Source organism: Serinus canaria, chromosome 12 (assembly GCF_022539315.1).
Source record: "Serinus canaria isolate serCan28SL12 chromosome 12, serCan2020, whole genome shotgun sequence".
NCBI classification, from domain to species: domain Eukaryota; kingdom Metazoa; phylum Chordata; class Aves; order Passeriformes; family Fringillidae; genus Serinus; species Serinus canaria.
In genome coordinates, this window is record NC_066326.1 from 11,250,721 (window position 1) to 11,270,756 (window position 20,036).

At 40.2% G+C, this 20,036-nt stretch overlaps 1 protein-coding gene across 2 annotated transcripts in view; it reads left to right on the forward strand.

Moving 5' to 3' along the window:
• EEFSEC (eukaryotic elongation factor, selenocysteine-tRNA specific) overlaps positions 1-19,006 on the forward strand; it is a 120,934-nt gene extending 101,928 nt beyond the window's left edge. For both annotated transcript variants that reach the window (XM_030228070.2, XM_030228069.2), the window contains exon 7: positions 15,497-19,006. In XM_030228070.2, the coding sequence (XP_030083930.2) occupies positions 15,497-15,681 (185 nt within the window). In that variant the 3' untranslated portion in view covers positions 15,682-19,006. The remainder of the gene's footprint in view (positions 1-15,496) is intronic.
• The last annotated feature ends 1,030 nt before the right edge of the window (positions 19,007-20,036 follow it).

Genomic DNA, 20,036 nt, shown 5'->3' on the forward strand with positions numbered 1-20,036 from the left:
CTCTAAATGGAGAACACAGATGGATATGGGAAGGGACAGGGGTTTCCTTTTACTGGATGACTTTTCAGATGCTGTGAGGTGCAGAGTTGACTGGAAGAGTGTCATAATGGGAGCTACAAGGAAGATGTAGAGGAGCTACCAGAAAAAATGTAATGTGAATGTGAATAGTTCTTAAATTAGCCCCTTTCAAAAATCCAGTATTCTAGGAAAACTCAGTGGGCTTTCTTTGGGTCTCTCTACAAATTATTTATAATGATAGGCTAAATATGTTCCTGTGTTGTCTTTCAGTAATTTAGATATAATAAACATTGATATGTTAATACATGGCAAACATTTAACAACTCTTTGTCAAGAAAAATGAGTCTTCAGATCTTACAGCCCCTGCTCCCGAAATGGACTGTATTAGAACCTGAACTCAATGGAATCCATAGTCATCACAAAGGTGCTGCCTTTGTGCTTTTGGTAATGGGGCTGATTTATTCTTGTTTGGGTGTTTTGGCTGATCATATTACATCTCCTGTAATTTTATTTTCCTCTCCTTCAATGCTGCCTTTTACTGCACTCCCTAGAAACACCATATCTATTTGTGGGGGTTGGATGTTTTTGGCAGTGCAAGTCAGAGGAGTTGGTGTGTTGGAAATGTGCAGAGGCTCTCCAATCCAGGTTGTTGCTCCACAGAGCTGGGTTGGCTGTTGTAACACCCTGCCATATAAGTTGCAAACCTTTTCCCTTTCACAGCTGCATTTGGACCCAGACAAACAGCTTTGCACTGGTGGTGGGAATCTTGTCCAGTAGGTTGCTGTGATTTGTTCTGTTCCAGCCAGCCACCTGTATCAGGGCACTTGTTAATGATTTCTGCATCAGAGCCCTGTGAATTGCCTACATCTTATTTCTGAACAGTGTGATCAGCACCTGGAAATTTCAGAAAGATGAAGAGAGTCTTTTGGGGTGATGGTTCAGGAGAGCTAATCTCCTTCAGCCCAAATATGATCTGCTTCCCTGGACTTGGACAGAGGCTGTACCTGTTTTCTGATATTTTACTTGACTGGGTTTTAGAACAGTCTGTGCCCCAGGAAGAGTGCAGTGAGGAAGGAAACCCAACCCTTGGGTGCTTGCCTAGAAAAATGGAAGTATTGCTGTGGCATGGATAGAGGTATTAAGTTATTAATATGTGCTGGGTCTGTGTCACTGTATCTCTGCAGCTTGTGCTATCTCATTTAAAGTCTGACCTACTGTGCCTGTCCCTTTGTAAACATTTTGCTACTCAGGTTCAACTTGGTTGGCATTGCTGTTTATTTGGAGCCTGAGTACTATAAAGTAATTATTAGAAAACATTAGCTTTATATTCAAAATTTTATTTCTGGTCTTTGTATTTACTGAGAAAAAGGATGAAAATATTGAACTAAGTTGTGATACTTCGGAGGGAAATATAAATAAATGTTACTTTTAGAATAATGCTTATATCAATTTTAAGCATTTTTTTGTAGAGTGGACTGATGACATTGCATTTTTGAAACTTAGAATATTGAAGCAGCTTACAGAGTCCCATTCTGCAAGCCTTCCTCCCCTGCTTTCTGATAATCATTTGCTAATTTATTTCTATAAGAACATTTAAAAATATTGTACTTAAATAATACAAAGAGAATCAAGTTAAGGCTCAGTAGTGTTCAACCAGCATCTGAAAAGCATAGTGTCTTAATTAAAAGAAATGCAGAAAACTTCGTTATTGGAAAGCATTTTTTACTGCTAGAGGATTTGTGGGTGACTAAGAAATTTATAGACTTGAGTTTTTTATTTTTTAAATAAAAGCCAGATACATGTCTTCATCATTTGGCTTGTTGACTCAATTTACTTGGATGGAATTTTTCAACATTTAAAACAAATTAAAATTCATGAATCGTTTGTGCTTAAAGGCACAAGCTTTTTTAGACACAGCAGTTAAGACTTAACTGTTTACATACATAAAATACTGTTTTGGATATGTAAATTTGGTACTTGCTCCCTTAAAAAATGCAGATGAAAGTTGAAATAGTTGGGATAAAGCCTTGATTACCTGTTATACAATGATTATTGTACTTGAATAACTGTTTATATTAGCATTGTATTGTTTGCATTGTATTGTCTTTCTTATTTCCTGCAAAAAGCAGTGACTGCTTTGCAGGACAGCTGTTAAGAAAACATTCCACCGCAGCAGAAGGCAGCAGAGTGGTTTGTAAAGCTGTTTTGTGCTGCCTCAGTCATAGCCTGCAATTTCTTGGTACTCAGATTTTTCAGTTTTGATCTGTTGATCCATACTCACTCTTGAGTTGGGTTTTGCTGCTCTGTGCTGGTGTGGTGTGACTCGTTCAGGAGGGGAAGGTGTTGTTCCTACCAGGGTGCCATTGGTGTTAGATTAGGATCAGCATTGTTTTATTCTGTGGTAAATGCAGCATGTGAATTTTTTAATTGTTTTAATTATTGTGGCCACTTGATTGCTGGTACAGCTAAGTGAGCTTTTCCACAAGCATTTTGTAGATGTGGCAGACTTTATTGGCAGGTTTAAAACTCTGCTTTCCTGGAATTTCCTTAAAAACATGACTCTGAGAATGTAGGTGGGCAGTCAGTGGATGTCAACTGAAAATTACAGTTGTTCCAGATCAAAATGTCTGTTCTCTTTGAAATCTATTATTTCAAGAATATTTTGAGGATTTTAGGTATTCACTTAGGAAGCTCATTGCTCTGCTGCTGTAGTACTCAGACACCCAGTCACTGTAGCACAGCTCTGGGCACTGTATTGCTGTCAGAGAAGTACCAGCCATGGCTTGGTTTTTTCCTCTGGACTTCTTTTGCAGAGGACAAGGGGGAGCAAAGTGAGGTGTTTGTGGCTGTACATGTGCAGATGCATATGTACTGTTGAAAACTTAAAGCAGTTAAATTAGAATGTACAATTTTTAAGTAAAAATAAAGGTAAAATAGTTGACAAATTGGGAAGCAAATACAGACTACACCCTTTTGGATGTTCTTACTAAGGCTGCTTTGTATGTAAAGTCCATATTTTGTACATAGAAGTCCATAATGGGCTTTCACTGAAAGCTGTGTTCATTTTCTGCAGAAGGGAATTTTAAAGAACACTGGAATTGTTGAGATTGAGTTTTGATACAGGAGCCAGGTAATTAGTCTTTGAGCATCCACTGTAACTGAAACACAGTGCCAGTGAGGGCAAACCTGTCCAGTCTTGTCCCTCAAGTGGCCTCTACTTCTTGAGTGACCCTTGCTTTTCTGATGCAGCCTTCCCTGGTGTTTGAGACCCTCCTGTGGATGGGGTTTGAGTCTGGGAGCCTCACCCAGGAGCCTGTGTGCCCATGGAGCTGCTGCATCTGAGGGTGTTTGAGTGCCCCTTCCTGATCATCAACAGTTTCACTGCTGGTCTTGGCAGACTGTGAAAGACACTGGGAGGAGAACACACTGTGGAACTGTGATGAGTAATTTTAGGGACTAAAATAAAGGAGAAGAATAGGGAATAATAAAGGAGAAAGAACTGGCAAACACTGGATTTTGTCATGGTAAGACAAAATTATACAAATTTTTAGTGAGTGGGGTTTTTTGTTTGTTTGGGGTTTTTTGTTGTTGGGTTTTTTTTGTTTGGTTGGTTTTCTGGTAGAAAGCCATAGAGGAGAAATTTATAGTTTATTAAAAGACTGAAAACTTCATAGTAATCCAAAACTCTCATGCTGTTTATTCTCCTCCACCTCCTACAACATTTTATTTGCCTTGTAATAATTAGTTTGAACTTTCCTCTGTTTCTCTGGATCAAGTAATTTTCATACAACTTTGGGATTTTTTTTTATGCTTTAAATCTTTCTTCTAAATAGTGTTTTTTATAACAAAAAAAGCGCCATGAATACATTATAATTTCAATTTTCATGGTGTGTGGAAGATTTCTGCACTAGGTCTTTATTGTTTTTGAAGAATTCATCACCCTAGTTAAGAAGCTTAATATAAATTAAAGAAGGTATTAAGGAACATTAAGACATCAAAATGTGGAGCGTTCTTTTCCTTTCGATTGCTCCAAATGCAAACAAGTTGAATAAAATGTAATCAAAGGGCCTGTTTGGAGAACATTGAGTGGCTTTACAGCTGTGCTGTAGAGAACCTCTGGTAAGAGCATAATTCAAATAAAAAGGCCTTTCTTTCCTCCTCCTAATTCTCTTTGTTGTGGTGACAACAGAGTACAAGTCCGATAAAAATTTAATCACCTTATCTTTTTAAAGCAAATTGCATATTTGTTTACACACAATATACATAACATGAAAAAGCAAAAGCTGCTATCCAATCCCCCTCCCCTTCTAATCGCCTTAAAGGCCCTTGCCTAGAAGTTTAAAAAAAATATTTAAATGTTTTAGTCTTTATTCTGAAGTCCCATTGTTCAGGATTGCTTTAAAAAGGCAGCCTGGGGAAAGATGAATATCACCAAACTTAAACTCTGGACCAGGGCTGAGCAGCAGATGCCTGGGATGTGTCAGTGGAGTTGGTCCAGCTTAACTGGCTGCTGCGGTGCCTCCTCCACATGGAGAGTGGCAGGGGAGGTGGGAGGATTACAAAGGGGCCTGTGGATTGAGCACTTTGATTTGGAGCTGCTTTGTAATGAACTGCCTTTGATTCTGTGTCAGGTCTGCTAACCTGGACCTCTTCTGCATTGTATGCATTTCTGAGAGGCTGCTGCAGGAGATCCTGGGCACTGCTGCAGGTTGTGTTGTTGTTGTTCCCTTTCCACTGGGATGATGAAGTTTTAGTCCCTTGTGTTGAATACAAAACATGTTTTCAGTTGTTTTTGCTCACCTTGGTGCACACAACTTGAGCATTGTTGGTTTTGTTTATTTACTGTTTAATAGGTCCTGGAGTGCTGACAAAAACACAATCAAAAGTGCCTTCTGGCCCACTGCTGAGTGGCTCAGGGCTGAGAAACTCCCTCACTGGATGGAAATTTAGTGCCAAAGGGGTATTCTATGGTTTTCAAAATTATGAAAGCTCCTGTGCTTAGTGGTTCCTCTTTTTACATACCTAATTGTACTCTCTGGGGGCATGTTTGTGATACTGCTCCTCTTGATCTGAGAATTTAATCAGCAAGGACTACCTCAATAATAAAAGTTGTGAAATTCTGTCCTGTGTAACAGTTGTCATACACTCTCCCAGATTCTACTCTGTGTTTATGTCTGCGTGTTTCTTAGTACTCTGCCAGAAGAGAGAGAGAGCTTAGGAGATCCAGTGACAGTAATTGTGATCTCTAGACACTGTTCTGAGTGTTTTGAATGGTCTTGGGGTATTTCATGCTGACCTGCCTGTAATTTTTCTACTGCTGAATTGTAAGAAGAGCCTCCCTATAATCCCAAGCTCCCACCATTGCATTTATATGCATAAATAATTTGATTCCTATTAGTTCCATTATTTTTTCTTAGTTGCTCCTCTTATGCACTGGGCATTTTCCATGCATTCAGTTTTTGCTTCAGGGAGCTTGAAGAATGTGTAGACTGAAATCACAGCACCAGTGTGAGTGGTGCCTCTCCCTGCAGGTATGCTACAGCACTTAGGCATGATCTCAATGTCTCTGTGGACCTTGAGTGGCCATCAAATGAAAATGGAGTTGTAATAATTGTTGGTATGATACATCAGCTGGCATAATTGCAACCTTGTTACTGCACTGAAAGTCCATGCAGAAATTAATTTGAAAATTTCCTCTAGGCTAGTGGAACAGTGATGGATTTGAGGCCAGAAATATGATCATAGTGCTTGTCTTTTAGCTTGACAGTTGATCCATTGTATTGGGTTTACACTTAATTTGTGTAGCCCAGACCTAGAGCATGGTGCAGTGCAGTCTCCCTGTAACCTGCATTAAGGTTAGTCCCTGCTGCACAGAACCACAAAGTTTTGTAGAGCATACAACTCATAGTTGTGTTCCAAGAGTGCAGGGTAGAAAGCTCTCTGCTGTTAGGGAAGTTGTTCCCAGAAGACCTGGCCAGCAAATGGTTGTGGTGCACTGTGCAACAGCAGCTGTGTTGGCCTATAAAATGAGGTCAGGTTTGGTACTCTCAGCTGATTTCTGCGGAAGGATGGCCAGCTGGCCAAGAAATGAAGACCTTAAGGATGTCACTTCATCTCCATGCTGTCATTTAGGGCTAAAGGGTATGTTGGTGTATTTTGGAAAACCCACAGTGGGAACTGCAAATACCCTTCTAAAGTGTGTGTGGGCTTGTGTAGATTTACTTAAGTAATGAGATGGATGCAGAGCAGTGGTGTGATACACGATGGGGATTTGGCAAGTTCAGAAGTCTCTCCTGCTGTGTGGCTTCAGATGACAGTGGTCCATTTGTACCTGCTGTTTAATAGTTATATTTTATTTTTGAAAAACAAGGTTAAAAATGTGGTGGTATTATGTAAATTTGGGAAAACAGATAATATATCCTGGTCATCTTGCTGGAAACTGAGCAATATAAAGCTGAATCAATGGCATCCTCAATGCACTGTGTTATGCTGGGTCTCCTCAGTGTGGATGACAGGTTTAGGATGAAGAGAGGGAAGGGAAGCCCAGGGAAGTGTACCACTGATACTCACTCAGCAGCTACGGTGTGGTGCTGGAGTCTGTGCTCCATTTAGCAATATGAAAAATATCAGACTGAAAATCAAGACGCTGACTTCATGTAGAAGGTATGGCAGACTAATTAAAGAAAAAAATGTGTACCAATTGAGCCTATAAAACTCTTCCTGACCTTGAGAAAACTCCCAGAGAGCTGTGGGAAACTCCAATCTGTCCCCTCTGAACTTTTTTGTGTTGTTGTTTAAATATAGTAACTGCTTTTTTAATTAAAAAGAAAAATTAGATGGCATTTCAAATTGTGTCCATGGTGCCTTGGGGACCTATTACAGTACAAATTACCCTCTACTATTTAGTGAGGTCTTGTTTACTATTGTGTGAAAGGAGGGTTACCAGTCTAAGGATGTAGGACAAGAAGGGCCCTTCTTTGAAAGTCTGGCTCTGCACATGAAAGTGACGCCAGCAATTGGAAGCAATTTGTGGAATTGTTTGATTATATTAATTATGGCACCAGCAAACAGTGCTTGGGAAACAGTTTTGTTTTCTTGCATTCTTTCTTGATTGCTTGCAGCAAAAGCCAAGATACAAAATGTGCCTTTAAGGACTGCCAGAGAGCGTAGTTCAAGCCATTGTGTGGAATTGGCACTGAGCTTGAAAGGGTTGTGTCCAGCTTGATGGGAGAGTTTTCCAAATACAGCTTCGGCCTGAACTTCACCCAGGTCAGCTGCTTAAATTAAAACAGCTTCTGTCTTCCTCATCAGGGAAGATTGGCTCTTTCCCTGTGAAGTAGGAGCCCATAATGAAATCCATGTTATTTCCAGTAGTACCACTTCTCTTATAATAATGTCTTTCAGCCCAAAAGCCTGTATAAACTTAAATTGATACACAAGACTCAATCCTGCTCACCACTGAGCTGCAGCATTCTCTGATGTGGTACAGGGCAGCTGTTCCCCAATTTATGGGCAGATGTTTTATTTGTGAAGGATTTCCAAGCAGTCTGCCATGCTGAGACTGCAGGAATAGTGCTGCTGATGCAGGCTGGCTGTCACAACAGTGCTTGCTTGGGACATGGGGCAACCTACTTCTGCTCAAAGTGGCTGTAAGATTTTCTTTTTTTTTTTCTTGTCTCTGTCATCAAACAAAGAATTATGGATGTTTTGTGTAGATCCCAAATAGCACGCTGGGGATTCAGCACATTTGGAAGGAAGGAGTCTCCTTTCTTGTTTGTCTTCTTGGAGGCTCGTTGCTCCCTGGCCAACTTCTTTGTGTAACCCTATTAATATTCACAAGCCAGACAAGGTGATAATAACTGATCTTGTACTGGCCAGAAAAGAAAAATTACTCTTCTCTGGAGTTTGAAACTCTACCAGAATATTTGAGAGAGCTGACAAGAGATGTGGAAAAGGTAGTGTGAATTCAAAATAGAATTACTGGAGAATTATGAGGGGATTTACATAAGTAAAATTCATTGCCTGATCTGTGGAAGTAATTGAGGCTGAAATCCTGAGCTCCTGAGGGTAGCAAGGAAAGGAGTATGTATCCCTTGTTTCTTGAGTGAATCTCTGGTCAACTGTTACACTGAAATTGTCTTGGTAATCATATTATATTTGTTATCGTGGTGATGAACCCTAGGAACAGAGTAAAATGGCTCCTGTGAGAGAACTTAAATCTGCCTAGAAAAGGTTTATAGGTATTGACCCTGATGTCAGGTAGAGAATTCCTGCCTGATCCTGGGCTCCAGTTAGCTCAGGACACCGTTTCACCCCTGCTCTTCCTAAAGCACAATACATTCATGAGAGGCAGATGGGATGCCAAGCTAGATAGGATCAGCAGTCTCTAGATGACCCATCATCCAGGCCACTGGATGTAGTGTGGTCCATTTGAGGTCCCTGTTAGAGTGTTTATGGGTACAGTAACATAGTCCTTTTGTCCTTGGAAGGCTCACAAAGATCTTATTTTTCCTGATGACTTTGGGGCTTTTTTTGGTTTGGGGTTTTGTTTTGTTGGTGTTTTGGATTTGGTTTCTGTTTGGGCTTGTTTTGTTGTGTTGGTTTTGTTTTTGGTTTGGTTTGGTTTTTTTGCTGGGATATTGAAGGTGAAAAATTGCATTAATAAAGTCAAAAGTTAGGATTTGGGGTGTCTTTAGGAGAGGAGAAGAGAAGCAGAGTCACTAACTGGTGTAAGGAGTTGAAGCAGCAGGTTGTTGTATTTTGTTGTTCTTGTCTTTTCTGCCTGACTGCAGAGATAACTGCAGAGGAGAGGCTGGGCAAACAGATCCTCTCATTTTGGAATGCTTCTGCCTTTTGTTTAAATCAAAAGTCCAGAGTGTTACTTTAGAGATATTACATGAGATTTGCAAGTCCTAAGGGTGCATAAAAACAGTTTTGTAGAACTGCTGATGTGTTTTGGGACTAGTTGGAAAACAAGTGTGTGCTTTCTAGTGTGTTGTGGACTCTGAGAATCAGTTCTTATAGCACTGGTATTTCTATTAATTTTGCTGGAAACCAATGATAAATTTATTATTCTTAAAGTTAATCAGAATGTGAAACAAATGGGAGTACTACTCTATTTGAACTTTGTACCCTTCATTGGACACAGGTAGCTGTGTTTTTTTGAGCATGGATATTTCTAAAGATGGATAAATATATATAGATGTTGCAAGAAAAGAAAAATGAATTAGTTTTTAATTGTGTTGTGCTGAAATGCAGGATTCTTGAGTCCTGCAGTACTGGCAGAAAGTTTCTGTTTCCTTTCAGTGGTCCATCATTGCAGTAAGCTGAGGGAGAGGCTGGTCTTTGTACCCTCTCTGGTGAAGCCCCTCTGCATCAGATTGTGGCATGGACGTCTCCATCTGGGCCTCTAATTATTTCTGATTTTCAGGTCAACCAGCTTTTGTACTCTCTGTTAGCAAGAGTTGATGCAGGCACACACTCTCTAACTGTGTAATTAGGGTTCAGGGTTCTGAGAGTTCAATTTGAGGAAATCCTGAAATTGTGCAAACCAGCTGTTACGAATAATCCATTGTGAGTGAGGATTATCCCCAACACTTTGCCTCTTTCAAGTTTTGCTCATTTTTTCCTTCCCTTGGGAGCAAAGAAAAATGTCTGCCTGTCATATTAAAAGGTTACGTTGGCCTCGGATAAAAATTATTTCCAACGTCAAATATGCAACGTTAACTTGTTCTCTGATGTTCAGTCAATTTTTAACACTTGCATGTTGACAGGAAACAAGAAGTTGTATGTAGCTGAGTCTTCTACCTGCAGCATTCAAAGGAAGTGAATAGGATATTTTGTTTACAGAAGGGAGAAGCAAATTCAGTTTCCAACTGAAACTCTGCTCACAAATTCCTGAATGGAATGGGAGGTTTGGCAATAGCATCAGCAAGTCAAGAATAGTCTAGCAATTTCTTAATACGTAATGAAGAAAGGAATATTTTCTATTCCCAGGGTAGCTGCTGGTGTAGCCTCAATGTGCTTTTTCCTAACAGCATGGTGAGGATCCTGAGCCAGCACTTTTCCAGCAAACCATGGCAAGTACCAGGGCTGGGTAGGATGAACTTTTCATTTTGGCCTGAAAGCAAAGTTCTCAATAATTGGGAGCATTGAAAGCTTTTAACATGATTTTTTTTTTTGCCATTACAATTCTTATGCTGTAAGAAAACTGTGTAAAAAATCCATGCACATACTTCCATGTTCACCAGCATAGTTTGCAATAGACTTTTTTTACAAGTGTGCACAAAAGAAGGGAGTTGTTGAAGTTCAGCAAAATAAATTATTCTCCCTGGCTGTGCTGGAAAGCATGTCCAGCACCTATATTATTACACCTGTTTTCAATGAGGGTTTATCAGTTGCTTAAAAATTGCTCCTGTCTCTGGCTGGGCTACAAGGAGATACTGCATTATCTTGCTTCTCATCTGAAGTGGTGTCTGGCATTCAGTCTTTAAAATCTTGCATTCAAACACAATGTTTCATTAGCTTTGAAGGAGACAGGACTATTCCTAAATATTGAAGAGAAAATAGGAAGTGAAAATACAGAGTTGGGAAATCTGAAAAATTAGGTTGGAAAAGGGGGAGAGAGATAAAACTCCTGAAGGGCTAAATAGCAAGTGCAATTGTGAGTCAAGGAAGAAGGAGCTGGATTTTAGAAAGAAAGAACAGAGACCATTCTTGGAGACCTTTTGAAGGAGCAGGGAAGCAGAAGGCTAATAAGAAAAAAGTCAACAAATCTGACAAGGAATATTGATAAGGAATGGTAGTATTAAGTGAAGGAGAATGTGTAGTGGAGAAGTTAAAATTGTAAAAGGCAAACTAGAGTCCAAGGTTACAGGTAATAGATGAAATAAATATTTATATGGGGCACAAGCATGAGGTGCTCCTTCACCCTGCTGTTGGGTGAGCAAAAGGAATTAGAGGAGCAAATGCTGTGTCAGCTTTCATCCTCCTTCCAGCTGAAGCAGGAGTGAAAACAAAGCAGGAGTAAGCCTGATTATGGTGCTGTGTGTGGGTGTTGTGATTTGTGTCAGGGCTGGCATTCCAGGCTGGCTGATGTGGAGCCTGTCCCGGGCACAGCAGCTCCGCGGGAGGGGGTTCACAGGGCACAACTTGTGTCCATGGGAGTCACTTCCCTGCACGCAGGGAGGGAGGGGAGCTGAATTCGTTGTGTATAGATAAAACTGGATTTTAATCTATATACAAGAAGGTGTCCAGAGTGCTACAGTGTGGAATTTCTGTATGAAGTGGTTAAAATCTGTCTCTTTCCATGCAAATTTTTTGTGTGAGCAATTGTAAAACTCGATTTAAAAAAAAAAACAATGCCATTCATTTAACAAAGATACTGCAAATCACTAAGCTGTTAGCTTTTTATTTGTGAAAATTGTATAAAATACTGTGCTTTTCCTTTACTTTGTGCATGTGAAATTGTTTTTAGACTTGGAAAATGTTTTTCCTGATTTGGTATTGCTTTTCATTTGAACTTGAAAATGCATTTTTTTATTAATATCGCTTACAAATGGATCAGTTTGGACTAAATCCTTCAGGCCATTCTGAGACAAAGGATATTAGAGTTGGTATTTTTATCTGTTAATTATTAGCAGTAGTTGAAAAGAACGAAGTAAATTACACTGTTTGGCAACTAGGTTTTCATATCTAAGCTGAGTTAGTGGATGCTAAAAGTACATTTTGCATAAGACCTTGTCTGGGCACTTCTTACAGATGTGGTTTTGATGGGAAGGAATGAATTTGCTAAGCTTTCACATATCTTATGTGCCTTTGAGGATGTCCCATTAATAATATTAATACATAGGTATTTTCCATTGTTGTATGCAAGGCATTTTTTAGAACTTTGAAGCTCAAGTCTTTTTTTTAACACATGGACCTTTTCAATTTAATCCATTAGCAACTTGGCAAAATAAAGTAATTGTCCAACAGAGGAAGAAAAAAAATCTATTAACATTTGCTACAAATCCGAGTAGTACAGGCAGCACTTAATTAATGGAACAGATTTCTCACTATGTGTTCAAGCTAACATAGCTATTGTTCAGCAGAGATTAGACCCTTAATGTAAGTAAGTTAAGCTAGACCTCCATCTAAAAATATCCATCATTTCAGCTATTAAAGCTCTGATGTCTTCTTCGGTGACAGATATATTTCCCTTCATTTCCTTGGTTTTGTGAAATGTAAAGTATGCATTGTGTGTAATGTGAGAAATCCAGGGAGGTAGATGAAACCCCGATTGTGCCGGTCTCTCTCTGCCTGCCCCTTTGTGCTGCTCCCTGTCTCAGAGCCTCCTCAGCCCTGAGACCTGCTGGCACCAGAGCAGAAAAACAGAAAATGCCATTTGTCAGGGTATGATGCCAGCCACCTAATCTGTTTGCAGAATGAGGGCCATGGGATCTGATTAGGTAATTTAGATACCATGTGAGTTTAATAATACCTGAGCTGCCTCTGGCTGTCAGCCTGTCACTTCACCAGTAGGAACTGCCACGTTCTGCCATTTTTTCTGTAAACTTCTCACCTGGAATACCTTATTTAGTCCAAATAGGTGTTAAGTGCTGCAGGTGAGGTATACCTTTACTTCTTCTATGTGGAAGTTAGTGACAGAGTGGAGGAGGTGAGATGGCTCAGTTTTAAATGCATTTCCCCAGCAGAATTCCACATGCAGCATGGGTTTTTTTCTCGAAAACAGAATTTTTCAGACATGAGATGTTTGTTTGAACACCACAGATGCTGTGCCAGGTTTCAGTTGTGTTGGGCCATCCAAGCTGATGTCACTGGTGGATCTGAAGCTCAGTTTATCCTCGGTGGTTATTTCACTCTCGTGGCTGAGACTTCTCTGCTTGCTGCTGCAGCCCAGAGTCTCTGTGGGGTGGGAGGCCAACCACTGCCATGCCCCTGTGGGCAAGGGCTTGCAGAGGCAGCCCGGGTTCTTCAGATACCCAGAAGGGAAAATTTTGGCTGCAATTTTAATGCCACATCTCCTCCCTTCCTCTCTCCTTTCCGCCAATTACCATTTTTTGGAAATTAGCGTCTCGCAAAGCCTGCTAACATAAATAAAAGTGTTTTAGGATTTGTTTGCTTTAATTAAAATGTGTCTTTCTGAAAGGATTTAGTTAAACATCTTTCTTAAACAGTGCTGTGCCAGTAACAGCAACATTTGTAATAGTGATAAGACCCAGAAAGGGAAACCAACTAGAAAGCAAAATGAAACGCTTCTTTGTCCAAAAAATAAATTGTCGTTTCAGGAAAGCAGAGGAAACCCTCTGCAGGGACAGTTACAATTAGATTGATCAAAACAGTAGAAAGCATAAAATATTAAATAAATTCTGCAAAGGTAGTGAGTGGGGCTGCATGAGGTCACTCTCTCTGCTGTTTTTATTTTGTTTTCCCCTTTTTTGACTGTTGCTATTTTTTTCCTAGCAGCACCCACAATGGTCTCGGAGCTTTCCAAATAGGAAATAAGTTGCTTTTCATGTAGGGATAAATTATTTTTCGTAGTGAAGATGGAGTGATTGTAAGGGTAATGATATTAATGGGATTTATATGAAAGCATCCAATTAAAAAATCGAAACAGCTGCATCAAACATGACTCTACAATGTAATAAAATCATATAATAAATATGTGGTCCCGCCACACCATATTACTTAGTTTGATTAATTGAACCTTACGTGTGCAAAGATAGTCATTATCAGACTTCTCAGCCATCAAGGAAGAACAGTCTCAATTATTTTCACAATGAAATAATCATTGCTTTTTTTGTGTCCTGCCATCTGGAAAGAGAAAACAGCAGCTGCCATGACTGAAAGGCATGATCTTGCAGAACTGTACAAAGTTGATTGTGCTTGATGCTGGACTCCTGCAGCCTTAGTGAGGGCTGTAATTTATTTAGTTCTGTACAAAACATGTTGATTTTCTCCTCTTTTGGACCCTTGCACTTTTTTTCTATTTTTTTTTTTTTTTCTGGGAGGGGTGTGGGTTGTTTGTTTGTTTGGGATTTTTTGTTTGGTTTGGTTTTTTTGTTGTGTTTTTTTAGTTTGATTGGGGCTTTGTGTGTTGTTTTGTTGTTGTTGTGTTTTTTCTTTGTTTTTTGGTTTTTTCCAAATAAAAGACCCCCCTCTCTGTAAAAGTCTCCCCACTGCAGGGCTTTAGGGATGGTTTACAGCCTCTGGTTGTGAAATGGCAATTGGGCTCTGGGGCTGTGTCCCCTTGCCATCAGCTGAGAGTGGCCCTGGATGTGTGTGAGCTGGAGCAGCTCACCTGTGCCTGCAGACCTCCTGTCTCCAGTAAATCATAAGCATCTCAATCTTTTTGTCAGGCCGTGATACAAGAATCCGCAGCTGAATTTCAGTATGAAGGGAGAGAGGCTGATTAAGTGTTTGAGATAAGGTTATGTGACACCACAGGTTAAAAATACCTGAACTGATTTTGGCCCAATGCCTGAAAACCACATTGTAGCATATTCAGGTGGCACTGCAAAGGCTTTATGGAGTTTGTTGCTTTCTGCTTCATGCAAGTGCTTCTTCAGGAGTGGTCTTTCAGGAGCTGCATCTCTCTGCAGCATTTCTACAGTGTTTACAGCAATGTTTACAGCATTTCTTTGGACTTTGCTATCTTGCTTTTCTTACCTAAAATGTTACCAATGCGTTGAGTTATAAGAAAAAACAAAGGTGTAACAAACCCTGGCTATTTAGGAGGAAAAGGACAAATATTTTTGTTTGGCACAAATGCCTGGAGAAACCTATCCCCAAAATACTGTGCAGCTCAATTCTCATGCCCCTAAGCAATAAGCAGTGCAAGTTGAAATCCCTAACAAATACTTTGTCTTAACAAAATAAAAACAAAACAAAACCGCAACAAACACAAACGAACACAAAACCTGTATCATTTACAATGTGTGAGTTATAAAAAAGCAGTGTGCTTCAGGTAAATCCAGAAGATAGATTTAAAGAAATTCAAGAATCTTCTGAGCCTTGTGACTGTCTATAATTTTTGTGTTTTACCAGTTGATTTTTGTTCGTGACTTATATTTTTGTAAATATTCTCAGTGATGACAAGAAACTTTGGGTATGTGTCTAAATAATAGGAAAGGCCTGCCAAGTAAGAGACTTAGACCAGGCAAGCTGGTCTGGCTTGTTTAAATTCTTCCCTGTGTTTAATACTTTAAAAACTGTAGATGGACATTGAAGGATTCAGGATACTGCACTGGATTTGTGATATCATTGTTATGAACTTTATGTTTAAAGACTTCTCTTATTTTCTATGTAAACTACCATACTGCAGGAGTCTTATGCAGAAATTTGACTTCCCTCATGCATTTGATTTAGTTTATTTTCTTTGGTTGATTTCAGATGAAAACATGCCTGCTCATTTTTTCTAGTTCTCTGAAATGTGATGTTGACTGTGTTAGTCATGTGTGTTCTTGTTCTTTTACAGATGGGCTGAAGCCAGATACCAAGATGCTGCTAACTGCTGCCTCCAAGAAGAAATCTAAGGGAGGGAAGGGGGATATGACCAAAGAGGATGAAAGCAGCAAGAATGATTCAGCCCAACCTATTACTATCTCTCTTATCTTTAAAAGATATGTTTTTGACACACAGAAGAAAATGATTCAATCCTGAGGAAACAAGAGGGGCCTTTAATTACACCTTAAAGTCCAGTCCCTGAAATGCATTGAGGTGGAATGTGTTTCTTGTCCAAACACATTAAACCTGCTCCTTCCTCACAAACAGAGCCTGGAAACTTTTGCTGACTGTGCCCCCTTCCAAAATCTCTGCAATCTCATATTGTTCTGTTCAAATGTGCTTATTTTCTCATCTCTGTGATGTGCATCTTTATGGCATCTCAGAGAATCTCACCTGCCAGAGGAGCAGCCCTGGGTGTACATTCTAATTGCACTGTTTTCCTGGATAATTGTGTTGAAGTTTCTCTTGATTTAGAAGTTTGCCACCAAGTCAGGATGTGAATTTCATGTGACCCACAAAGTGAAGCTGACTATTCTAGGCTTGAGCAAAGTGGGAGACAGAAGGCATGCTGTTTAATAGGTGAAACCTAAAATGGATGTTTCACATTCCTTCAGTTGCAAATATGTAAGATGCTATCTGAGAGAGGGTATGGATGTTTTTTATAAATATGGTTTCTATCTAGAAATGTTTTCCATATTAAACATAATGATCTGTGTAGCTGAGAGTCTTAATTGTTCTGTTTGCTGTTCCAAACGTTCAGAATTATCTTCAATGACATTTTATGTAACTTTTTTTATTTTCATGCCTGTTCTGAAATGAATCCTATTCCAAACCTGTTTTCTTTTTCCTTTTTTATTTTTTGTAACCAAAATGCCTTTTGTGTGTGAAAGAAAAAGTTGCCTCTGGAAATAGTCAAGGGCTTTGTTTCATTAAAATAATGATAGAAGATTGCTGCATAAGCCTTGTAAAATGAGTGCCTCCAAGATGCTTTAGAAACCATTAGTTTTTAATAGGGATTTCATGGCTGCTTTAGCTCTTTCTCTCAATTTCATGTTCTAGGCTCATGAAAAGGAGAGCACTGGTAATATCCCTTCCTTGTTGCATACAAAGTATAGGACACCTTAACATGAAAACTAACAGCAATTCCAAGGTATGAAAGCTGCAGTCTGGAACAGAAATGGGACTCAGGCTTGGCAGCATGGCAAATGTTGGTTCCTGCCTTTTGAACAAAAAGAGTACCTGCTTGTTGATGCTGAGTAGCAGCCTGTGACCCCTTTGCTGAAGTCAGCTCTAGATGGTGACCATATGTACAATGTAAGTACATGCTGCACATGGAGGTAAATAAGGTCTGCATTCATTCTTATTAATCATAATATTATCTGCCTTGATGGGCATGAGTCCATCATGTTAACATGATCCTGATTTTTTTCCAGTCTTTCCCTTTTAATTTCTAGGTAGCCAAAGTGGCTACAAATTGCGAAGTTATCAGCTATTGAGAGGATATTTACAGCTGGGCAGTTGTGAGACAGAGCAAGCCTGGTGTCTAAACTAGGCTGATGGTCCCCCCTTAAATCAGAGCAGAATTAGTGCTTTGTGTAATAATCCCAAGCAGTTTCTGCTGAGTGAGTCCCAGCAAAGCTTTAGCACATCCTTTAAGATGATGGGGTATGCTTTCAGTGTGATCCCAGAGGAATTAGGCAGGCAACTTCAGCTATTGGCTTAGCAGAACTTGTGCTGCCAGCCTTGCTGGAAAATGTTTCCTTCTGTAATGGAAAAAATGCATTTCACACCCCTGTCACCTCTCCCTTCCCATTTCTCTCTTCTTCCCAAACACCCCCAAAAGCAGTCTTTGGAAAGAATATTTATAATGTTATCTTTCTTTTAAGCCTTTATCAAATCCTGTTTTGTACTCTGCACTGTTTCCTCTGCCTAAGATACTGCAGTGATGAAACATAGAGAAACAGATGACATTGAAGAAAGAGTGTTACTATCATCACAGGTTAGTCTAAGAATTATGGGTATAAAAAACCTAATTAAATGCTCCTAGTTATAAAGGAACTTATATTAGTACCTGTATAGTTCTAATGTCCTTGCCAAATTTTAAATGGTTTGCTAATTTGGAGTGTTGGAAAGAAAAGGGAAGTGATCAGTAAAGGTGCTTCCAGAGTTGTTATCCTTGCACTTAAAGGATTTTGTCTTTTCTCATTTCTAAGACACTTTTGAGGTTCTGGAGAGGAGGTTGGCAGTGTAAATGGGGGGATGTATTTTCACAAAAGCCTATCTGATGAATGTTTTCCCCCCCACACCGTGGATTGCCCTTAACAGGATCAGTGAGTCTGTTGTTACGGAACTTGATCCCTTTGAAAACTCATTAACCCTGAACACTTAGATTTGCAGTCCTCTGCTTGGCTGAAAGGACTCCTAGTGCAGGAAGTCCCATGGTTTATTTGCTTGGGTACTCCAAGTGAGTGAGCAGCAATAATTCCAGAGTTGGACCTACATCCCTTTCTCATCCAGTCTCTTGTAAACATATTTTTAAAATCTCCCTCCTATCTTCCATTTCATTTCCAGACTAGCATATTAGCTTGGCATTTTTCTTCTATCTTCTCAGTCTAAGACCTGATCTCTTCCTCAGTGCTCCCATTTCCTTCTTTGCTCATTGCTTCTCCCTGCTCTGTCTCTGCTCTTGCCCTGGAGATCCATGGCAGGGCTCCCAGGATGGTTGCTGGAAGCCCAGTGAGAGGGGAAGGCTCTTGGTCTGCAGCTCATCCCAGCTCCTGTGTGCACTGAGGAGCTGCTTCTGTTCAGGCTTTGACCCTGGGCAGTTCTGATGGACCCACAGGAGCAGGCTGTGCCTTCACCTGCCCCCTTACCCTGCCTTGTGCCTTGGAATCCTCTGCAGAAAGCCCCTGTCACAAAGCCTCATCCTCTCCTTTTGCTCCTGCTGCAGAGGTCTGTGCAGGATACACAGCTGGGGAGGGATCTGTTGAAGTCTGGGGTTTGGTTTTGTGTTTCTCCCAATGTAGAATTCCAAAGGGAGAATCTAAGTGTGCCCAAGAACTTTGATTATAATGTGCTATTACTGCAGATCTCTGGCTACTGTCCTGAGGCTGTTGGATACACATTCGAAAAAGGGTGAAATGGTGGAACAAAATGATTATGGGAAAATCAAAGCTTTAAAAGACATTTGTAGGATGAACAGATGTTCAAACATTCTTTTATTTGGTTTCCAGACAGACGTAGAGACTTTCCTTTCATCCTCATAATCAGTGCATTATGCTGTAATTTGTAAAAATGGCATTAAAAAAATATTAACAGGGTCATATTGTGATCTACTGACTCTGTGTCATTAAGCCGTGAAGTTAAGAACGGCAGCTGGGAGCAGGGGTTAAATGTTGCAGAATGTACTGTACTAGCATATATTGTCAGCCTGTATTATAATGAATCCAGAATGGAATAAAGATGTAAGGAGTTTTTTTAATACTCCTAAGGTTGTCAGTGTTGCAAAACTAGAAATTATTATGGCTGTGCAGATGTTTGGTGAGTAATACATCTTCGGGTTGTGGAGAGAGTAGCAGGGAGAAAAGCTTCGTTTTTACAAGCCTGTTTTCTACTTTTCCTTGGAATTTATTTTGGGACTGCAAAATGAGTCTGGCTTGTGAGCATGCCAGAGGTCTGGAGCCAGGAGGGTCAAAGCTGTGCTCATGGTAGCAAGGATTCAGTAGGTGGCATCCTTTGCTTGGAATCAAAGCTGAGTCTCCCCACCTAAAAAGGGGGTTTGCACTGGAACTGAGACTGAAGGGTTTGCATCAGGCTTGCAACACAGCTCTTAAAGAACAGCTTCTGTTAAAAACTACGATGCATTTAATGTCTGAGACAGAGCCATCAACTCCAATCTGTTGACCAAAGCCTGAGGCACTGGTGTCCCTTCTGTGTCTGTTTCTGGCTCAGCTGAAAATAGCTCTGTCTCTTAAATCCTGTAGTAGTTGTAACTACTGTAAATCCAAGTAACTGACTATGGGAATGTGAACCATTTGCACCAGGGCAGTTCTTGGTGTGTCCAAGGCATCTATTTCTGGGCAATAGCACTTTCCTTGCCTGTTGGGCTCTGCAATTGAACAGCCACTGGGTGGGAAAACAAAATGAGAGCCCATCGCAGCTCGTGGGGTGATGCAGTGGTGAAGCCACAGTCCACCCCAGCACTGTTTGCCTCTCACTGCTCTGTGTTTACATCTGCAAAGTGCTCTGGGATCTTGTGAAATGAGGGATGAAAGGCAGCAGAGGAATGCTACCTTATTAGCAGTTTCAAAACCCCTTCATGTTTCCCTTTTAGTTTAATATCCACAGTGAGCTGGAAAGCTCTTCATTTACAAACACGTGAGTTTTAAACAAACTTGTTGAGGATATAAATAGAATTATTTTAAGAGTACTGGGAGCTAACCTGCCAAGCCTGGCAGAAAGGGAAGGACTTTATGACTGCAGTCTGTGGTGAGGCCAGTTTTGCTAGATGA